This window comes from Electrophorus electricus, chromosome 5, assembly GCF_013358815.1.
Source record: "Electrophorus electricus isolate fEleEle1 chromosome 5, fEleEle1.pri, whole genome shotgun sequence".
In the NCBI taxonomy this organism is placed as follows: Eukaryota; Metazoa; Chordata; class Actinopteri; order Gymnotiformes; family Gymnotidae; genus Electrophorus; species Electrophorus electricus.
The window spans coordinates 9,367,988-9,387,664 of NC_049539.1; the positions used below are offsets into that span (position 1 = coordinate 9,367,988).

General features: G+C 45.4%; 1 protein-coding gene across 1 annotated transcript; it reads right to left on the reverse strand.

Moving 5' to 3' along the window:
• Positions 1-30: 30 nt before the first annotated feature.
• On the reverse strand, positions 31-19,645 carry LOC113573854. Its single transcript, XM_027004398.2, has 35 exons — positions 19,455-19,645; positions 18,334-18,532; positions 18,102-18,232; positions 17,945-18,012; positions 17,473-17,666; positions 17,272-17,307; positions 16,944-17,172; positions 16,389-16,513; positions 16,123-16,235; positions 15,885-15,991; positions 15,640-15,776; positions 15,251-15,358; positions 14,667-14,774; positions 14,424-14,540; positions 13,292-13,490; positions 12,759-13,027; positions 12,248-12,384; positions 11,974-12,133; positions 8,813-8,940; positions 7,520-7,587; positions 7,038-7,231; positions 6,819-6,926; positions 6,344-6,566; positions 5,512-5,654; positions 5,297-5,394; positions 4,982-5,091; positions 4,457-4,590; positions 4,015-4,119; positions 3,808-3,918; positions 3,198-3,311; positions 2,816-2,935; positions 2,262-2,445; positions 1,715-1,986; positions 1,219-1,355; positions 31-965 (listed from the first exon to the last, which is right to left on the reverse strand). Exons 1-35 carry the CDS (start codon positions 19,515-19,517, stop codon positions 798-800), a joined length of 4,917 nt encoding a protein of 1,638 aa, XP_026860199.2. The 5' UTR covers positions 19,518-19,645; the 3' UTR covers positions 31-797.
• Between the last annotated feature and the right edge of the window lie 32 nt (positions 19,646-19,677).

A 19,677-nucleotide genomic window follows, 5' to 3' on the forward strand; every position in this document is an offset into this window, starting at 1 on the left:
ATCAGAGTCAAAGTAATATAGCACCTCTGTTTAATATATTTCTAGCATTTCAGATGTCTAATATAAAACGTCATTATTTAGTCAGCTTTGATATCGACACCAGGTTGTGAAAGACACAGAAAAAATGCGTGCCTAACTAAGGCCAATGAGGGTCGCACCAGTAGCGTGAGGCGCTGCGTGAGCGAATACCGCTGCAGTCTGTTTTTTTATCGAGAGGGTGCGCTGTTGGAACAAGTATCAGGAAGAGAAACGAAAAGGCATCTTAAACATGATCATGATTGCTTGACACGCAATCAGTTTCACAGCGTCTCAATATGGCATTAATAAAACTGCACGAGATTCAGTGATGTACAAGTGGGGGATGGTCTCAATCATTCTTGAAATATCATTCAAGCCATTAAAAGGAATGCATGCTACTATAGATTCATTGTATGCAAATTATACAAACAATACCACCAAGAGAATTAATTCCACTGCATATAATGAAGGATAACATCTTTAAAATGTGTGACAACCTTCTAACTAACAGTTCATCATTTAAGGCTTGAAATGTGCACATTGTGCTCTGTGGGGTGTCCAGGACCATAAGAAGCCATATGGAATGAAACATATGTAGCAGACGTGTGGGCAGCAGTGATAGCCACGGTCTGGTGATCGGAGCAGATTCCGTTGTAGAAATGCGATGAAGCTCGCTGTATCACTATGCACCATGGGGACTGGGTAGATGCCCTGTGATGAACAACGGAGCATGTGCAAATCACGATGTCAACCAAGCTGTGCACAAGCACGCAGGTGTGTCACACCTGGCCTTTAGTCTGCTGATGGATCCAGTCCGTGAACTTGATGACTTGCGTGTAAACGCCGGGGCGGTTCTGCCGAGCACAGCCCTCCCCCCAGCTGACAACGCCAGCCAGAAACCACCTGCGGCCCCGTTCTAGACACACCAGAGGGCCACCCGAGTCTCCCTGCGCACACACACACACACACACACACACACACACACACATACACACACACACACACACGCACACAGACACACAGACACACACACACAATGGACATCACATGTAAGTCAAAAGTTTCAACTCAGAACCAAACACAATATGAACCATAAGCCTACACATACCATCCAAAAATGAACCACATGTCAACACAAACAACAGCAGAGTAAAGGACACACACACAGATACTCAAGGACACACGTATACAGGGAGTCACCTGACAGGCATCGACTCCTCCTTGTATATTCCCCGCGCATATCATTCTGGGAGTGACGGCGTCGTCGTACATCTTGTTGCAGGTTTTGTGGTTGATGATGCTTACTGTGGCCTCCTGCAGCAGGCTGGCCAGCTCCCCTTCAAGCAGACAGAAATCATACTGTGAGATGACATTGAACATGAGCTCGTGCTTTTTGACAAAAAGACGGCAGAGCAGAGACTTTGGTGGTGTGACATCCACAGTCCTGGAAATTCATGCATCATGGGACAACAAATGTTTTAATTCAAAGGGCTTTGGGCATGGGGGATTCTTTAATATTTTTTAGCCTCATGTCTCATCCATCTTAATCCCATCTCCTATTTTTAGCCTCGTCCCTTATGCCATTCTGTTTGCTGATCATCTGAGCGTTCATGCCCCCTGAGTCATACAAGGAGTGTTTTTGTAGGTGTCCAGAAATCTTGCCATAGCATGTGAATGACACAGAGGGGCGCTATACCTTCCTCCGTGAGAACCCCCCAGCCGGTGACGAAACAGCTGGTGCCAGAAGTGAAGGCGTGAGAGGGGGCAGGAACGCAGACAGGCTGTACCAAGTCGTTGAAGAAGACGGGGGCGCTGAGCTCCAGCAGGGCGATGTCGTAATCAGAGGTGAACTGATCGTACTGGGCATGCTGGACGATGCGGCGGATCTGCCGTGTGGCAGCGGCATTGCTGGCCGTGTTCATGACACGCATTCCCATGTAGGCCCTCCAGGCACGAGCATCCGAATACCTGCAAACGTGAAGGAATACACACACGCGTGCACTTTTCAACACGTTCATTAGACATATGAAGAATACAAAGTTGCCATTTCTACATCAGTGCATTCATTGCTATGTGATTAAAATACTCGAAGCATAATTAAAATACTAGATACACTGCAGCTGTTAGCAGTCACTGTCAAGGCTCACAGAGCCAACAGCAGTTTGTGCTACCAAAGAGCATCGCAGGGCTTGGGTCAACCAGCCCTCAAACCGACCGCAGGAATTGTAATCAAGGGCGCTCACTTGATGGCGTCAGAATCCTGGAAGCAGTGGGCAGCAGAGAGGAGCCAGCGGCTGGCCACCAGCGAGGCACCACACACGTGGCCATAGCGCTCCATCTGCAGGCTAACCTGCCAGGGCCAGGAGCCAGTCTGGGCGTCTGCTCCCCCCACAATCTTTGCCCTCCTCCTGGGGCGTGTGCCGCAGCCTGTGCCCATCAGGAGAATAGACAGCGCAGACTCAGCACATGTTAGGGCATGGCAAGGCAGTTTCATATTAAACTATTTTACCTAAACTTGAAAATCACCCAAAGTACATATATGCATATATATGTATGTATATATATATATATATATGTGTGATATATGTATCAAAACAAACAAAAACATGAAACAAATACTGTAAAAAGAAAGTTGAACAGTGATACAGATGGAAAGCAAAGTCCCACTGCAGAGGAAATAACGTTTTTTTAATAAAAAGCCTGCCTGTTAAAACACTGCCTTTTGAATCAACAGCTCAAGCACATCACCAGCTGCAGGCCTGGGATCAGTGGGGACCAGGAGAAGCAGGGTGCTCACCGCAGTGCAGCTCGTCTGAGCCGTCCTTGCAGTCTTTGATGCCGTCGCATTCTGGGTTTACCTTGTTAACACACTTGCCGTTGGCACATTTATAGGACGTGGGGGAGCAGCCTTTACCAACTGCACACACGGAACCAGTCCAAGATGTAAAAGAAATGCAGAATTACTAAGCATGGATTAATTAGTGGCAAAGCTTGAAGAATCAAAATAATCAAGAAATATAAAAAGTGGAAATAGTAGGGATTCATGCAAAATAAATGTGAAAAAAAAACCACCGAAAAAGTTACACACACCCCTGATCATAGATTACAATCTCTTCAATGAGTTGGTTTAATTATTGAAATCAAATTTTCATTAAAATCTTGGACTGAGCTCCACTCACATGTCCTTGTGCAGTTGAGCTCATCACTGCGGTCCTTGCAGTCCATGATTCCATCACACACCGAAGACTTGTGCAGACATATTTTATTCGGACAGGTGTGGTGGCATTTACTGGCTGAGAAGTGAACAGACACGTGAGCATCATACAGGCATGATGCAGGGGCATACAAGAGTGGGTATGAGAAGAAAGGTCGGATCACAGTAGGGTTGGGCCATATGGCAAAATATAACATCATGATACTTGAATACATTTTCATGATAAAAAAATACATATCATGATTTTTAGTTTTGTAAAAAAGGACAATGCAAAACACCAGGAAAACAGTAGTGTGCTTTTAGGCTGCAACTAACTTTTTTTCTTCCTTATTTAAACACAATCTCTCGAAAAAGTGAAGCTTCTTGTGATTGTGCAGAATGCAACCTCTGGTTGTTGTTTACAGGCACATCTAAATCTTTTAAATCTTATTTATGAATTATAGTCAGCTGGCCAGGTTCCTGGAAGTACCGATGATATCCGTGACAATTCCAGTATTATGATAACTGTCATGAGAAAATCATCGTCCAGCCCCAGTGCACAACACATCGCTGGATTTTCTAGGCTCTGCACTTACCACAGTTCTCTTCTTCACTGCTGTCTCCACACGCAGTCTGCAGGTTGCATCGGCTCCCGTGTGGTCTGCACTGGCCGCTCCCGCAGTACACCTCTCCTGGTTTGCACATGGCTAGCGAGGAAGAGAGAGCAGAGGGCTGAGTGAGATCTCCCTGCTGCGGCGAGGCCGGGAGTTGGGTCAGGAGAGGTTAGCACGCCACACACTTACAGCATTTTGCCTCGTCACGTCCGTCTGCACAGTCCTTCTCTCCATCACACACTTTCCTCAGGGGGATGCAACGTCCGTCTCCGCAGCGGAACTGCCTCGGACACGCTGGGGTGAAACGCAGGCACTCACACACATTTACTGGCTAACTCACAAGGAAGACACTAAATTATATGCTCTGGTAGACAGCTAAAAGATTGTAACTGGACACTTGACCTTTACCGGTCCAGAAACGCTACAAAGTGTCCACCCCGAGACGAACGACAAACGGCATCCAAGACGCGGCACACAAAAGGGCCGAGCACAAAAGCCGTTTCTCTGAACAAACGGCAGGCCCAGTTGCCTCACAAAGCAAAATGCGGGCAAGCCACTTGGCTGAATAAAGCCCAGACGATGTCATACTTTCAGTAGACACTGGGAGAACACAAAAGGACAGTGTGCTCACTGCTCTCCGGAGAGAAGGCTCTGTAGACGAGGTAAAAGCCCTTGTGGGTCAAGGACTCGTCTGAGTGAAAATGCAGCAACACAGGGGAGGAGTAGATCCTTTTCCTGCTTCTGTCCCCAACTGGATTGCACAGCCTAAGCATTGGAGGAAAATAGGCAGGCAAGCAAGAACAGACACACACAGGTATAGGGACAGGCAGAATGCAGTGAATAAACTTCCAGTATGTACTACATTTTGCAATCCAGCTCAAATTATATGGAATTTGCAGGTGTTAATTTAATACTGGGAATTTTTGATGTGGACACACACAGTCACAGGAGCATCAAAATTGCACTGGGTCCCATTTCCCAAAATACACTATAGTGTAAACCTCTTAACATCTTAAATGAGAGAGTGTTCAGTGTGATCTTTGTGTAACGTACTAATACAACAGCAGGACACTTTCTGGCTTAGAGTGTTGGCCATCGAAGCAGTGACCATGTAGCTAGACCACATTTGCCAGCCAGTGCAAGAGAGGACACTCACCTGACACCACCGATTTCCAGCCAGTCTTTCTCGCAGGTGCCTGAGGTGGGCGAATCCTGAATGTCCAGCATTACAATGGTTATGGAGAGCAGGTAGCTGGGCAACGGAGCCTGAAAAGAGAAACCTGACTCAACCTGCTTCAAAGGATGCACTCCGACACAAAGGGTGGCCTGCCCCGTGGCTACTTGCCTCAAAGCAGGAGTATCAACACCCTCACCCCCATTCCACCCTCTACCCCCCATGAATCTGGTTCACAGGTCATGCGCGCTGAGGAACGCAGTCAGGACAGGGGAGAAGCTCCTGGCCTCGGCTCACCCTGATTTTCCAGTTGCAGTCCATGTTTGGGGGGTAGTAAGCAGGGTAGTAAGGGGACACCACCGAACCATTCCAAGCAGACAGGAAGCCTCCACATTCTGGAAAGACAAGATCATTAGCGCATGGTCAGGATGCATAAACCTGAAGAATGCAATGGCAGGAAAAACAAAAACATTCATATAATTTGTTTCCAGGATGCTGCGTTTGGTGCGCACCAGCCTTTGGTATCGCCTGGAAGTAGGCCTTAAAGATGGCTCCATGCCTCTGTCGACTGAAGGAAAAGGTAATGAGCATGACATTTCCCGATGACGTTAGCTTCATGACTGGAGATGACCCAGCCACCGGTAGGCCACACCACCTGCCAAAGGGCACATACTTTCACTTTGCGTTGGGTCGCATTGAAACGCATACATTGTAAGACTTGATAACTATAAAGTATAAAAAGGGGAAGAAATGCTAAATTATTGCATCTATTGCAAATATTGCAAGGATTCTACTGTTAAAATGGTTGCCCGGTCTTTTGTCACTGAACAGGAATAAGAAGTAGTATTCAGTGCCGGTCTGGTAGCTGTGGATAAGAAAGACTTTTTCCCAGATGACTGTGAGCCTGTTAAGTAATACTTTATATTGCATCAATGTGTAATGGAATATCCTGCTTATACGTTTAGCTCTATATGTTGAATTTTAGCAGATAAACTAAAATATATTTTTTTTAAACACCAGGTTTTTTTTTTGGTCAGGACAATTATCACACCTTATCATTAACCCAGGGTAAATTGTGACAACCTTTTCAAGTATCATGTAGGTTCTCAATGGGCAGCATTCACATTTCTCTTCATTGAGTGTGTGATAAACTATTTACTGTAGCTACTACTTTTAATAACTGCTTTGATCTTTGATTGAGATTTTGAATGTCTAACCACTTTAAGACCAAATCCAAGAACGCATAATTACTCTTCATTTAAATATGCAAACATTAACAATAATGCATTCAAATATATTACAATCCACTTATTTCTTACCTAATTACTAGATTCAGTCACACACCTGGCAATGATTTTGTTCTGGAGAGGCAGCAGGAAGTCATAAGCAGAGAGTTTGTTGGCTGAACAGCTACCTGGCGTAGCTCCCTGCAATGTGACGATGTCCAGCCGGACGAGGTGCCCAGATGGCACTCTCAGCCTCCACTGGTAATATGGCTTCTTGGGACTTACCAAACTCAGGGTGCGATTGTTTCCATACTTGGCATAGAGGTCAAATGACATGGCTGCTGTCCAGATAAGGAACGTTGGGCCAAAGAAGAAGACATTAACAGCATGATCAAAATAATAAAATTAGAAACCCTCTAGGTACCATAATAATTATTTTTTAATGTAATTAATATATAGTTCTCTTTATATTTAGTCATTATGATTGTTCTAATTACTATATTATTACAACATGAATTAAAAAAACTTTTTTTTTTACATCATTAGATTAAAAGCGGAAAAAATCTAGAGTAGGGATCACCAGATGGTTTTACCCTGAAGACCCTGAAGCTGCCACTTGCCACTCTGCGGAGAGTATGGATTTTTTATCTTTTCCGCTTTGTCATCAGAATCTTCATCATCGCTGTCATCTAAGTTCAAGCCTGTAGGTAAGGAGACACAATTCTACCACTGGTCCATTCTACACACAACTCCACAGCAAACACGGCACCAGAGAGAGAATTCTGGTCCCTGAACTTCACGGCGCTGTTTACCCAGCAGCCTCAGTGTGTCTTCGTCTTTCTCTAGGTAATATTGCTCTTCCAGTCTGCTGTGGAGGACCTTGTTGGTGCCAGGAAGGCGACGGTGTGATACGGCAGGGTTTGCTCGCTGCAGTTCCTCTGCAACGGCAACAGATGGGGTGGAGAACTTGGTCCAGAAGAACGCAGTGAGTCCATTCACTCCTTCACTGTCAACAGGGAGACACAACGTTCATACAGGCTGTCTGTGTCATTAAAATCTACTGATCCCAGGTACCCTGCTCTACTGGACACATACTTTCAACTGTATGCCAGGGTGTCCAACGCTGGTCCTGGAGTGCAGGAGCCCAGCACAGCTTGGTGATTTCCCTCCTCTAAAGCACCCACTAAATCTGGTAATTAACTGATGAGATTGGGAAAATCACCTGTGCTGAACTCTGGCCCTCTGGAACCAGAGCTGGGTGCCGCTGCTCTTTTCTCTTGTACAGAATTCTCACCTAAAGGCAACAACCTCTGTCCGCCGGTAATATGACTTCCATGGTGTAGACTCATACAGCTCTGAAAACTTTGAACCACCCAAACAAGGAATCGTTCCGGCATGAGATGCCATCCATATGATGAAAAAGAACAGTGACAACAGGCAAACTATGAAATAAACAAATCAGATAAACAACAACAACTCTTCAGAAGTACAACATTATAACAAAATCTGCACTCTCTCTCCCATCATTCAGTCTCACATTCATATGACACTTAAATGTTGGTGTATGGCATCACATAGACCTCACAGCTACGGAAGAAATGACATCACTGGACAAGGTGTGACATCAGTAGTCCAGGCAAGACGTGCAGCCTTGGGACAAAAGACCCTGTTTCTGCATGATTGGGCTTTGAGCAACAAGAGCACCATTGTGTTGGGCTCAATCTCACTCTGAAGCGCAGGGTGGCAGGGGTGCGCACTGGGTTCAGGCCGCCTTTAAGAAGCAGGGGCACACTCTCGCACAACTCCGCCACACCTGCCCGTTCTCTCATATTAAACAGGATTACGTGAACCACATCATGAATCACATTTAGACCTGGTACAAGGTATTTTCTCGACCACTTACCTGTGATAAACTGCAGTGCACTTCTCTTTTCGTTAACATATACTCCCCGATCGCTCTCTCCCTCTGCTTTCTGCTTCTGCTGCCTCCCTCACTCTCTCACACTCTCCCTGGCCTTCTCCCTCTCCTCAGGCTGCATCCCTCTCAGCGTTCAGGCACAGAGCATCTGATTGTGTGAGGAGGTGCACGGACAATGTTTTTATTGAGTATCTGCTCTTCCTCTCGCTAGGCCTGCCCGGGAGCTGTGGCTCTCACAAACGCCGTTCTTGTCTTCGGCCCTGAAAGGCTGCACTCCTCCGGGACATTACTCTCACCGTGCTGCCTTGCAGTGGGGCTGGGCTCCGGTTATAGCCGGCTTTACATTCAAGAGGGCCTCGATGTGGCCGAAGGTGCTGCACCCCCTCCCCCCCACCCACTCCCTCCCCCCACCTGCTAAAGCCTGTTTTACATCTTAAAAAGGCGACGGCAAATGGCCCGGCACACCGCGGGATCTGCCAGCTCTGGCCCGCTTGGCCTTTGTAGGTGCCAAGGCCGAGCAGCGTCCTGGAGTGCTCTCTGGAGGGCCCGCCTGCGTTCCAAAGAGGGCTTGCTTATTCCCCACCACGTTGCCAGGGTGACGCATAGGCCCAGGGCTGTTGTAGGATGGGAGGGTAGGGGGCGAGGTCTTATGCATGTGTGTGTGCTTACGTAGTGTCTCAGCGCCTGGGACTGGAGGCGGAACTGTGAGGAGGAAGAGTCGGCTAACTCCGGTGAGAAGCTGAGATTGAAGAGCTCCACACTTCCTCCCAGAAAGAACACGGAGTGGGCCGGAGGGGCTGTGAAAACAGGGCAGTTGGGCGTTAGAGCCTCACACGGTCCCCTGCGCTAGCATGACTGATCAGCTTGTGGCTATTCACATAGGTTGCTTTATCAATGCATTAACCTGCCAGGAAACCCACATTATCAGCAGTGCACCCAACTAGTCTCTCACTATAAGAGAAGCACACTGGCTGTGGCCTCCTTGGAAAGCTTGTAGAGGACCATACCTGATCACAATCTCCACATTCCTCCACAACAGAAACGGATTCACTTACATGCAAAGAAATGAAGAGCCAGTGCAGCGACTGCAGCAGAGAGAGGAATAAAGGGGGCGGCACCCAGCGCCCACCTCCTCCATGTCCTGAAGGTGGCGCTCTTTTCCCTCAGCTGCTTGACATCAGATCCAGCACAAGTCTCGGTGTTAGGGGGGCTTGGCAACTGGAAGGGATCTTTTACAACGTCCTACCACACACGTCAGAAATCCTGCATCAGTTATCATCCTCAGCCATGATCTATATTGTTCCACAGAAATATAAGCTGTAGGTCATACAGTAGAAAGTATGTTAACAGAAGTAACCCTCAGAATCTACAGTCCTGCATTTACCGATTAGTACCGTCTTTGGTCAGTATAATTTGGCAGTGATTTCTCTGGTTACCTCCATTATTTCATAACTTTTTAATTGTGAGCAAGGGGAAAAGGCAGGATTTCCCTGTGGAGCTCTGCAAAGGGTAACCGGTGGGTCTGCTTTCCCACGGCTCCTCTCAGCGATGTCAGCACTCCGTCACTCTGCACTCTGACAGTGCCGTTCATAAATGCCAACCCATCTAGCAAGACTGACAGCTAATCATAAACAAGCCATCTGCTCATTGAGAGTCAAACTCACTGCTGCTCCCAAATGAGGGGGAACACAGACTGTACATTAGATACATGCAATCATTTTCCAAGTTAGTGTTTAAAATATAGCTTAATGGAAATTAGAAACAATCTGGACACTATATACTATGTTGCATGCTGAATCAGATTGGGACTGTTTAAACACTCTCAAACGTTTTCATGCACTTTTGATCATACACCAGAGTTGCTAACCTTTGAGTGCAGTACCTAGGAGAATCTTACCTGTGCAGGTAAACCTACAGGTGTCCAGTGTGCTAAGCCAGATATACTGTAAACTTCGCAACTTCTGTTTTTAGGGAAAGTCCTCATGGCCTGATTTGCGTGGATCCGATGTACAAATACAGAACAATTACTCCAAAAAGTTGCCCGATCTCCGCTTTGATACCGAGAGAAACCCGACCTGAGCGGCTCTAGCGCTGCGAGCGTTCACTCCCCGTGTCCGTCCGTGAGCAGGTGCTGCACGAGACCCATCATGCAATGCGACACAAAGGGACCACTATGAACAGGTACAATCCACACAACCATCCGTGCGACAGAAATTGTGGGCAAACTTCTCTGGTGTGCGTACGTTGGGTACTAACAATAGATGGCTTCATGCCCATGTACCAAGTGCTACATCATTAAGTTAATAGGAGAAAAGAACCAATCACTGTTTAATGAGATGTAACATAACTACATAGCTAATATAATTCTTAAATAAGCAGCAGTGTGAATTTAATATCAACCCCTTTGTTTCCACAGATGTATCCTGTTACAAATCAGTGGTGCGTTCGGCCAGGACAAAGGGCTGGGCCAAAGGGTGAGGGGGTAGTGCTCTTTAATGCTGTTTCATTATCAATAGGACACTTTAGGTTTATTGGGATATTTATCTATTAAACTAAATATTTTACAGATTAATTTAATATAGGCCTACAGTAAGCACCAACAAGTGGCAGGTTGACGGCTACGTGCGCAACCACAGGACCCATAATCCAGAAAGGACTGTTGTTTGATCTACTTTAACATAAACAAAAATGGACATGATCAAAAATAACAAAACAGATAACAGACAACAGAACAGGCACTTTTTTGTGGCTCAGATGTGCACCCTTTATTATTAGTGGCATAATCATGCGAAAAGCAGCACCACGCAAGAAGGGAGTGATGAAAATGCCACTGTTCAAAGGACACTGTAACACCAAAGTTAAAAACATAATCAATATGTGAAATACAGAAGGTATTTCATGTAACTGAGATTACAGATCCTTGGATCACACACGACATACCAATCTGCTCTGAAAACAATAGCCACTGTTACGCTGAGGTCTGCTGATGAATAGGGTTCACTATAAAAGAACTGATTTGCTTGGCTGTGTGTTGTTACAGGGACAACGTCATTTGTGTGGATTCAAAGCTTGATCATAAATACATCTGTAGTGTAATTTCTCTCACCTACTTTACAAAGCATACTTAACCAAACTCTAGAGGTAGACAGTGCAACGGCTACATTATCCACACGGTATTGACTAATGTCCCCCCCCTCCTTTTTATCCTCGTCGTATATTAGAGAAAAACAGGAGAACGAGCTCCAGTTAAGCTTTAAAGAAGAGACATGGGATATGATTTTATCATGTATTCACACTTCATACGCCTGTGCACAACCTCATTGAGCTAAAGCTTGTACACCGAGTGTACTGGACAAAAGTTCTGATTTTCAGGATTCAGACCCGATGTTGATTGACTGCATGAGGTCGCCAAGACACAGGTGAGCCGATGTTTTGGCCATGTCTCTCCATGAGCCCCTTTTGGCAGTCAGCTCTTGACTGCATTACATTAATCGCTGATACAATAAAAACAAAACAAAAAATGAACAGAAGCACCTCCTCTGATCAAAGTTTTTGGATTCCCATTGAATAAGGTATTTATGCCAACTACTTGTAAAAGAACTTGCTTTATACTGAATGTATTCTATACTGAAAGTGAAGCTCTCGCCTAACCTTTGAGTTCTGGCTGAAAAATTACGTTGAGCTTTATACAGTTTGAGAAAATTCAGATACGGTGAGTGTAAATGAAAAACTTTCTTTCAAATCTGGAACCCTTTTCTGACATTTATTTTATTCTCGTCCTTATCCTTTTTGTATGAATTTCCCCAATGAACAAATAACAGATCTTCAGTCATGAATGTGGCTGTTAATCCAGTAGATGAACTTGGCCACCCTTGTGTAAACCCCGGGGAAATTTGGTCTGCCACAGCCTGAACCCCAGCTGACGATGCCCGTGAGAAACCAGCGCCCACCTTCTGACACACGACATGACAGAGGACCACCAGAGTCCCCCTGGAGCAAAAGGGTAACAGATCAAATCAAACTACTGAAAACAACTGCAGCGCTGCGCTTTAGAACAGACACCCTGTGGGTCTGATCTATGGATCATGTCCTGTGCACACTCACCCGGCATGCATCCTGCTCTCCAGTGGGCACTCCTGCACACAGCATGCGGGGTGACACAGGGTCATATGCCCTCTTACACTCGCTCTGGCTCAGGACGCTCACCTCAGCCTTCTGCAGCACTGTGGGAAGTACCTTATCTGAGAGAGCGAGAGAGAGAGAGAGAGAGAGAGAGAGAGAGAGAGAGAGAGAGAGAGAGAGAGAGAGAGAGAGAAAGCGAGAGAGTCCTCGTCCTGGGTCTGACAACATTATCTAGACACTTTTTGGGATTTCAGGCTAGAGAGAGGCACACTGCAAATTGGCTATATCACCTCTCCTTACCATCACAAGGAAGCCAACAATGCTGTAAATCTCTGGTTATAAAGAAAACCCTCACTGAGCAAGAACTTTACAACCACATGGAGAGTAAGATCAACTTTTGCCATTGCGGGGTTTTCCGTAAAGTCCCTCAAGATGGGCGGCAGAGCAGGTGTGAGTCCCGCTGCCATGTGTATAGGAGCTCTGTCTCTCTCACCCTGCTCCGAGCGATAGCCCCAGCCAGTCACCCAGCAGCGGTGGTTGGTGGTGAGCGCCTGTGAGGGGGAAGGCAGACACACAGGCTGGATGTAGGAGGTGAGGCCACTGGGCCACGCCTTCTTGAGCTGCAGCAGGGCCACGTCGTAGTCAAAGGTGCGAGCGTTGTAGTACTCGTGCACAACAATGCGGCGAATATCGGCCACGTGCTTGGCACTGCCCTGAGTCAGCATGCCCAGGTAAGCAGTCCATTGGCGAGGGTCTGAGAGTCTGGTAAGGACAAAAGGTGAAAAGTCAGGTAGATTTGGATGAACTGGTATTCTTCTCTTTGGTTAAGCGCAGCATAGATATTCATGCATGCCCAATATATATGTAATACCCAGTGTAGTTGTAGACAGTTCACTGCTCTACTTTTGAAATATGCTGAATTTTCTCAGAGGATTTGCCGAGAAGTTCATAAAACGATGTTTAAACGATGTTTTGAGTGTGTTTGTTAGTCTGTTAGGTATAATGTGGGGCTGGTTATCAGCTCACCGCTCTCTGCTGAAGCAGTGTGCAGCTGAGATGAGCCACTCGTTGGTGATGACAGAGGCTGCACAGTACAGATGGCCAGAGAAGTGCAGGCTGACCTGCCATGGCCACTCCCCCTCCACAGCATTGACCCCACCCACTACCCGATCCTGAGGGTGAATGCTGTCAATCACACGCTTTAGAGGAGTAGGCTGACCACAGGCTGCAACATAAAACAGGTTAACCCAAATTAGGCTGCGGGATATCCAGCAATGGTTTAATAGTTATGGTGACCAAATGCAGAAAATGCTGCTTAGTAGACCTTTAACACTGAACTCTTCAAACCTTTGTTTGAAGTTTGCTTCCCACAGATCAATGTGAGGGAAAAAGGTTCAGTTACAGAGTCCAAAGTTGTTTGATGTAAAAAATATCTATTTTAACTACTATGTAATTAAAACATACATTTTCCTGTTGATAGAATTTTGATAGACCTTAGAGTTAAACCAATTACTTTCATATCACTTACAATTTCTTGATTAACTGTCTAGTTATTTGTACTGTGACCTGTATTTTTTCTTATGTGTGTGTGTTTGTGTGTGTGGGAGAGAGAGAGGGAGAGAGAGAGAGAGAGAGAGAGAGAGAGAGTGTGTATGTCTAAGAGAACTGTAACCCCTGAGTCATGCTGCTGACAGGTAGCTGTTAGCCTGAAGCATTCAGACTCATTGGAGTAAGAGAGAGAGACCACTGCATGACAGCAGGAGCAGTGATCAAAGCGTACCCTGTTCACATCAAACCTCCCACTAAATCACCACCTGCATGAGCAGCAATCACCACAGAGGGGACCAGGCACTGGAGGGCAGCCGTTACAGCATGGGAGAGGAGTAACAATGCCTTCATGGAAACACGAGGCAGCCGGGAGTGCCGTGATTTGGATTGGGGTTATTAGTTAAGTCTGTGGGCCACTTTTCCAAAATGGAGACTTATTTCACTACAGATTATTTTCAATATTTTCAATTCCTTAAATGTGGGCCAGCCATATCATTCTGCAATTACTCAACATCTTAAAAAAACCTAAAACCTTTAGCAAAGTGTGGGCAGCTGAGTGTGGCTTTAAGTATCACTCATTCCAGCCACTGAAGTTCAGTTCAGAACTCACCGCAGTCGCTCTCGTCGCTGCGGTCGAGGCAGTCAGGGATTCCATCACACTTTGCATTCCTCTTCAGGATACAGGACCCACTGCTGCACTGATATCTGATCCCCGAACAGCTAGTCTCTGAAGAAGACCGACCTCTCCGTCAGTCCAACAGTGCAGCACGACGTCTGGCACGCCAGAACAGTATCAGATGCCCATATACAGTATGCGTGTGTGAGTGTGCGTTAGACAGCAAGTGCGTTGTACCTAGAGTGCAGTTGGTCTCATCTCTGCCATTGGGACAGTCCTTCTCTCCGTTGCATATGTACACTGGGTGCAGAGTAGAGGCGCTTCCACAGTTTTTAACGGGTTTTGCTGGAAATTAAAGCATTTATATCGTTTGACGCTTTCTAATTGTGGTATGATGCAAAAACAATACTCATGCTTCACTAATACTGAAATTCATTCTTAAAGCTCTTTTAAAATAAAGGGCTAAATTACACGATCGCCTTATATGAAAACCCAACTAAAAAGCTCTGATGGCAGGCTTACAGGTGATATATCCCTTTGGGATAGTTAATTTTCTATGGGCTGACCATCTAATAGTGAAACACATAAGGAATAACCGAGTATGAAGTAAGGAGTGACATTTGACCACACTAACAGCCACCGTAGTCACAATGCTGTTACTTACTTTCTAAAGTTTGAGACATGTGGCTACTGAAGGTACCATAAGGTACCAATTAACCCATGATTAACCCGTAAACTACTAGGTACTCTTAACCTCCATAGCTGTTTGATATCTGGAACTAAGTGTGGTTTGTTGAGTGATAGGGAGGGGACTGACATACAGCAGAAGACCTCGTCGCTCTCATCTTGGCAGTCGTCCAGGCCATCGCAGCAACGTTCTTTCTCCACACACAGGCCTGTGGAGCACTGGAACTGACCCTCGACACATGCTGGAATAGCGAGGGGCAAATGAACATTGTATGCATTCAAATGGCAAAAAAGCGCAGGCGAGGTGCTGTGTCAGCCAGCTATAGCACGCCATCCTGGTTGAGTCCTTGATGAGACAGAATTGGCTGTCACTGCAAAGTAGCTGCTGATGAATCCTGTTGTCATACCGAAGTGAACTATCCTAAAAAAAACCCTATACTGCTATATCCTGTTTTGGCCTTGATACGTAGGTGTACATACTGCAATATATTCTATTTCCACATGGGGGAAGCATTGCACTTACGTTGGCTGATGTTGAAGCTGCTGTAGGTGGCGAAGTAGGGCTGTTGTGCGCTACGGGAGCTGCAGAGAAACACCATCTCCACGCTTTGCTCAGGGACACGGAACACTGTTGTGTGGCTCACATAGCTGCCACAGTATCTGCAGGCCACGAAAGGAAAACATCTGACGACTCCTTTTCTCAAATATCTGCGCGTGTGGACTGCTCTTCATTTTTCATAACTGCACACTTGTCATAAAGATCCTTACATGACTTCGTTCACCTTCCACCAGCCATGCTCACATGGAGTCAGGTCTTTGATTGAGAGCATGTAGTTCTGGAACTTCACAGCCACTCCAAGAGCATTACTGGGGGTCTGAAATACCACTATTCCATCAACCCACTTCAGTTCATTTACTTAGATTCAGTTTTAGAATGGGTCATGACTGACACTTTCCTAGCACAAACAACATCTAGATATAGAAACAGAAACACATGGTGAAGTACCTGAAACCTCCAGGTGCATGAGCACCCAGGAGGCAAGAGACTGGGGTAAAATGGGCTTCTCAGTTCTCCTGCTACAACAGGGCCTTCTGGCATCTTAGTCACACTGCCACACTCTACACAAAGGGTCCAAACAGATCAATCTTACAGTCAAAATCATGATACACAATATCCTTAGTCCACAGTCTCACTTTCATTCTCTCGCGCACACGCACACACGCATGCACACGCTCTCGCTCTTTCACACACACACACACACACACACACACCCTGCTCAGAAATGGCCTGGAAGAACCCTCGGAAGCTCTTGTTGCCCTGTGAGAGTCTGAAGGACAGCAGCATGACGTTGGAGGTGGAGACGAGGGTGAAGGGAACCCGGACTGCCTCACACATCCTGTGGCAAAAAGGAGACCAGAATCAGTCAGTCCAGGTTCTAATGTATCTGAGAGTTAGAATCATTAAAAGCAGACCTCGACTCCAAATCTGCTCCTGGACTTTCTTATTCCTGGGTGTAAATCAGATAACCATTTCCTCATCACACCTGACTCCTAGGTAAAAAGATGCTGGGAAATCTACAGTACATCAACCTCTAAGGGTGTGATTTGGGGGAACAACGTCCAGGACTGAATTTTGATATTTTGATGAGGTTCAGGCTTGAATACCTCTGAACTGAAGTGCTCATCATCATCTCTTCTGAGTGTGGCTTGACTATAAAAACAGGTACCTGTTTAAAGTTTTGAAATTTTCTGTGTATTTTAAATTGTTTCGATTTGTTTGCTAAGAGTGACATTGTGATGAGCCATAGGAGAAGATCTTCTCCCTACCTGAGCAGGACCTTGGTCCTCATGGGCAGCAGGGCACTGTACACAGTGAGGCCGTCATACACGCAGTCGCTTGGCTCGATGTCCAGGCTGTTCACAGTGAGGCGGAGAATGGAGCCAGGAGTGGACGTGAGCTTGATGTGGCAGATCAGACCTCCCCACGAAGAGAAGACGTTCAGGGGGACCTTGGCATCGAGCAGGCTGGCGTACAGCTTGTCCACGCACTCAGAGCCTGTGAGATAAAGGCACGCTCATGCGTAGGGCCGATCATCGCTCTGCACACACTGCACAACGCATGCACCATCATGCTAAAACAGCTGGAGCCATTTACCTGCTGCAGTCGATGTGTAATCTGAGCGAAGGGCAACTAGGGGGAAAAAGCAAACCCAACTAAGCCTAATTCTAAAACCAAAATATAACATATAAACAGGTAAAAATATACTGAATACCCACAGAACTGACATAGAACACATGTTGGGTGTTCCACACAAAGAACATGAATAACATCAGATGAATATTGCTTGTTTCGTACCATTGATTAGGATGGAGTCAATGTCCACAGGAAGGTCCAGCAGGAAGCCTACAGAAGACCTATTCTTCAGAGAGGTGAGCACAGAGTCTTTGAGAATAGCACTGACACACTCCTCACAAACCGTTGGCGTCTTTAGCCTCGGCACCACGAAGATCATCCAGAAATGCACCAGCACACCACCTTGGTCATTGTTACTGATGAGAGCAGGGGGACAGCACACAGCACACGCACAAAAACATCACTTTTAAAGCCTTTAGTCATGCTTTGAAACATCCTCAAATTCTCTTGGGAATGAATTCTCAGGTCTAATCATCACTCATTAAAGGTTAAATGCATTATTTTCATTCAGAGTTCTGGAAATGAAATGGTGCGGACAATGGGAAGTATCCAAGAAAAAGCACAGCACAGGACACTGTGTAAGATCTGGCTTATAGTGTTACAGTATCGTTAAAGTATGCCATTTTTACAGTACCTGAGGTCAGATATGACAGTGTGTTTGTAGAGTTTGGAAACCGATGACGATCTGTATACTCTACTGACCTTAATTGGAAATAAGGGTAAGAGTAACGCTAACATTCACTATTACAATATGTTGGTATTTTTATTATTCAGGGGAGACACTCACTTACCACGTGCTGAATTTGGTTTGCCATAGATACAAATTCACTGGAATCTGCGTACCTGTACTCTGATATGAACTCAACACTGGCTACGCGAAACATACCAGCAAAGTATACTCCACTGTTGCTTTCTTTCCGAACTATAAAAACACCCACATTAAAACAGGGCAAGTTAGAAATTGAATCAAAATCTTTCATTACAAATTCGACAATTATACGTTAAAGTGTGTGTTACACGTACATGTAAAAAACCACAGAAGTGACCACATGATTATCACAACGACAAAGACCATCACAGCACTGAGGATAACCAAAGTCTGCAGCTTCCAGAGTTTGAGTTTCTTCTTGAGTTTCTTCATTCTTCTGCGTCTGTTGTATTTCCTACAGATCTTATCCAGCATGGCGTCCACTGTAGCCACCTCCACTGACACTTCGGTCACCTGAAACCACGTTCATTGATGCGATTTTTAGGCTTTCTGTTTAAGCTTAAAATATGGAACACAAAAAAATTACTTCATAAAAAACTGCCTAATTACCGTAACATGTCGCTTCATTCTGTGAATACAGTCAATTATCGTTTATTTTATAATTTGCCCTCCAAATAGATTTACAGCACATGTGTTACAAGTGTTACAGATGCTACTGTACATCAGAGTAGTAGGACAAAAGCAGCCACTGTGTTAAGAAGCAACACAATTTAGTTAAAAATGTGTTTTCGAAAAATCGGTTTAAAAAAAAAAATCAGAGTTCATTAGTTGTGTTTAACAAAATTCGCCGTCGTCCGATTCACTTTTTTTCACGCCACAGATCTGTAAATCTGTAAATTAAATCTAAATTTAATTTAGAAAAGAAAATGTTTAGATTGTGGAATGACAACAATGATGGAGACCTCAGCAGGGTTAGGCTTAACTTCAGCGGACTGCATAAGTGTGAAGAGACCGAGTTAGAGCGCACGGACATCTCCGAGAGGAAAGCAGGCCGTCAGTGGGATCCACTGCTCACACTCATGTGGGTGGACATTTATTATTCATACGATGTCATCCTATACGTTTTACTTACATAGGATTAGCTAACAAAGGGCATGTAGCTAATCGTCTCTCATGAGAAACTACCATGTAAACTGCAGTGTCACAGCGTTGCCCATAAAGTCCGTTTTAAGGGTTTATAGACGATGAATTGGCCAATGGAAATTTATTGAACGTGTTAAGAGACGTTTTTAATTAACTAGCCACTTGTGTACAGTGAAAAAGTGTAATGTAGGTCTAACACACACCTGAGTTATTTTCTTAGTGAGTAGAGAAATAAATCTGAACGAAAGAAAAAGGAGTAACACAAGTGACACTACAAAAAAAAGTCACTTACACTTGCGCTATCCTCTGGTACCGCGTCATCATCCCTTCCCTGGATGTTTCCCAGTGTCTCCATAACACCGGCACATTACTTGAATCCTAGTTTAGCAGATGTGAGTAATAATAAAAACTATTGTCATATCTCTGCGTTTTACTTCCCGGCCTCAGGTTTTAACCAAGCAACGTGAGGCAATACAACCAACGTGCAAGAGCATCCGGTTAACAAATGTAACTTT

What these genes read in the sequence shown, in the direction of transcription:
- LOC113573854 (XM_027004398.2), bottom strand. Translation starts at nt 19,517, where the DNA reads ATGGAGACACTGGGAAACATCCAGGGAAGGGATGATGACGCGGTACCA. An exon ending in GGGCTATCGCTCGGAGCAGG is followed by an intron (nt 12,385 to 12,758) that starts GTGAGAGAGACA and finishes TCGCTCTCTCAG; the next exon opens with ATAAGGTACTTCCCACAGTG. An exon ending in ACAGAGGTTGTTGCCTTTAG is followed by an intron (nt 7,232 to 7,519) that starts GTGAGAATTCTG and finishes CCCTGTTGACAG; the next exon opens with TGAAGGAGTGAATGGACTCA.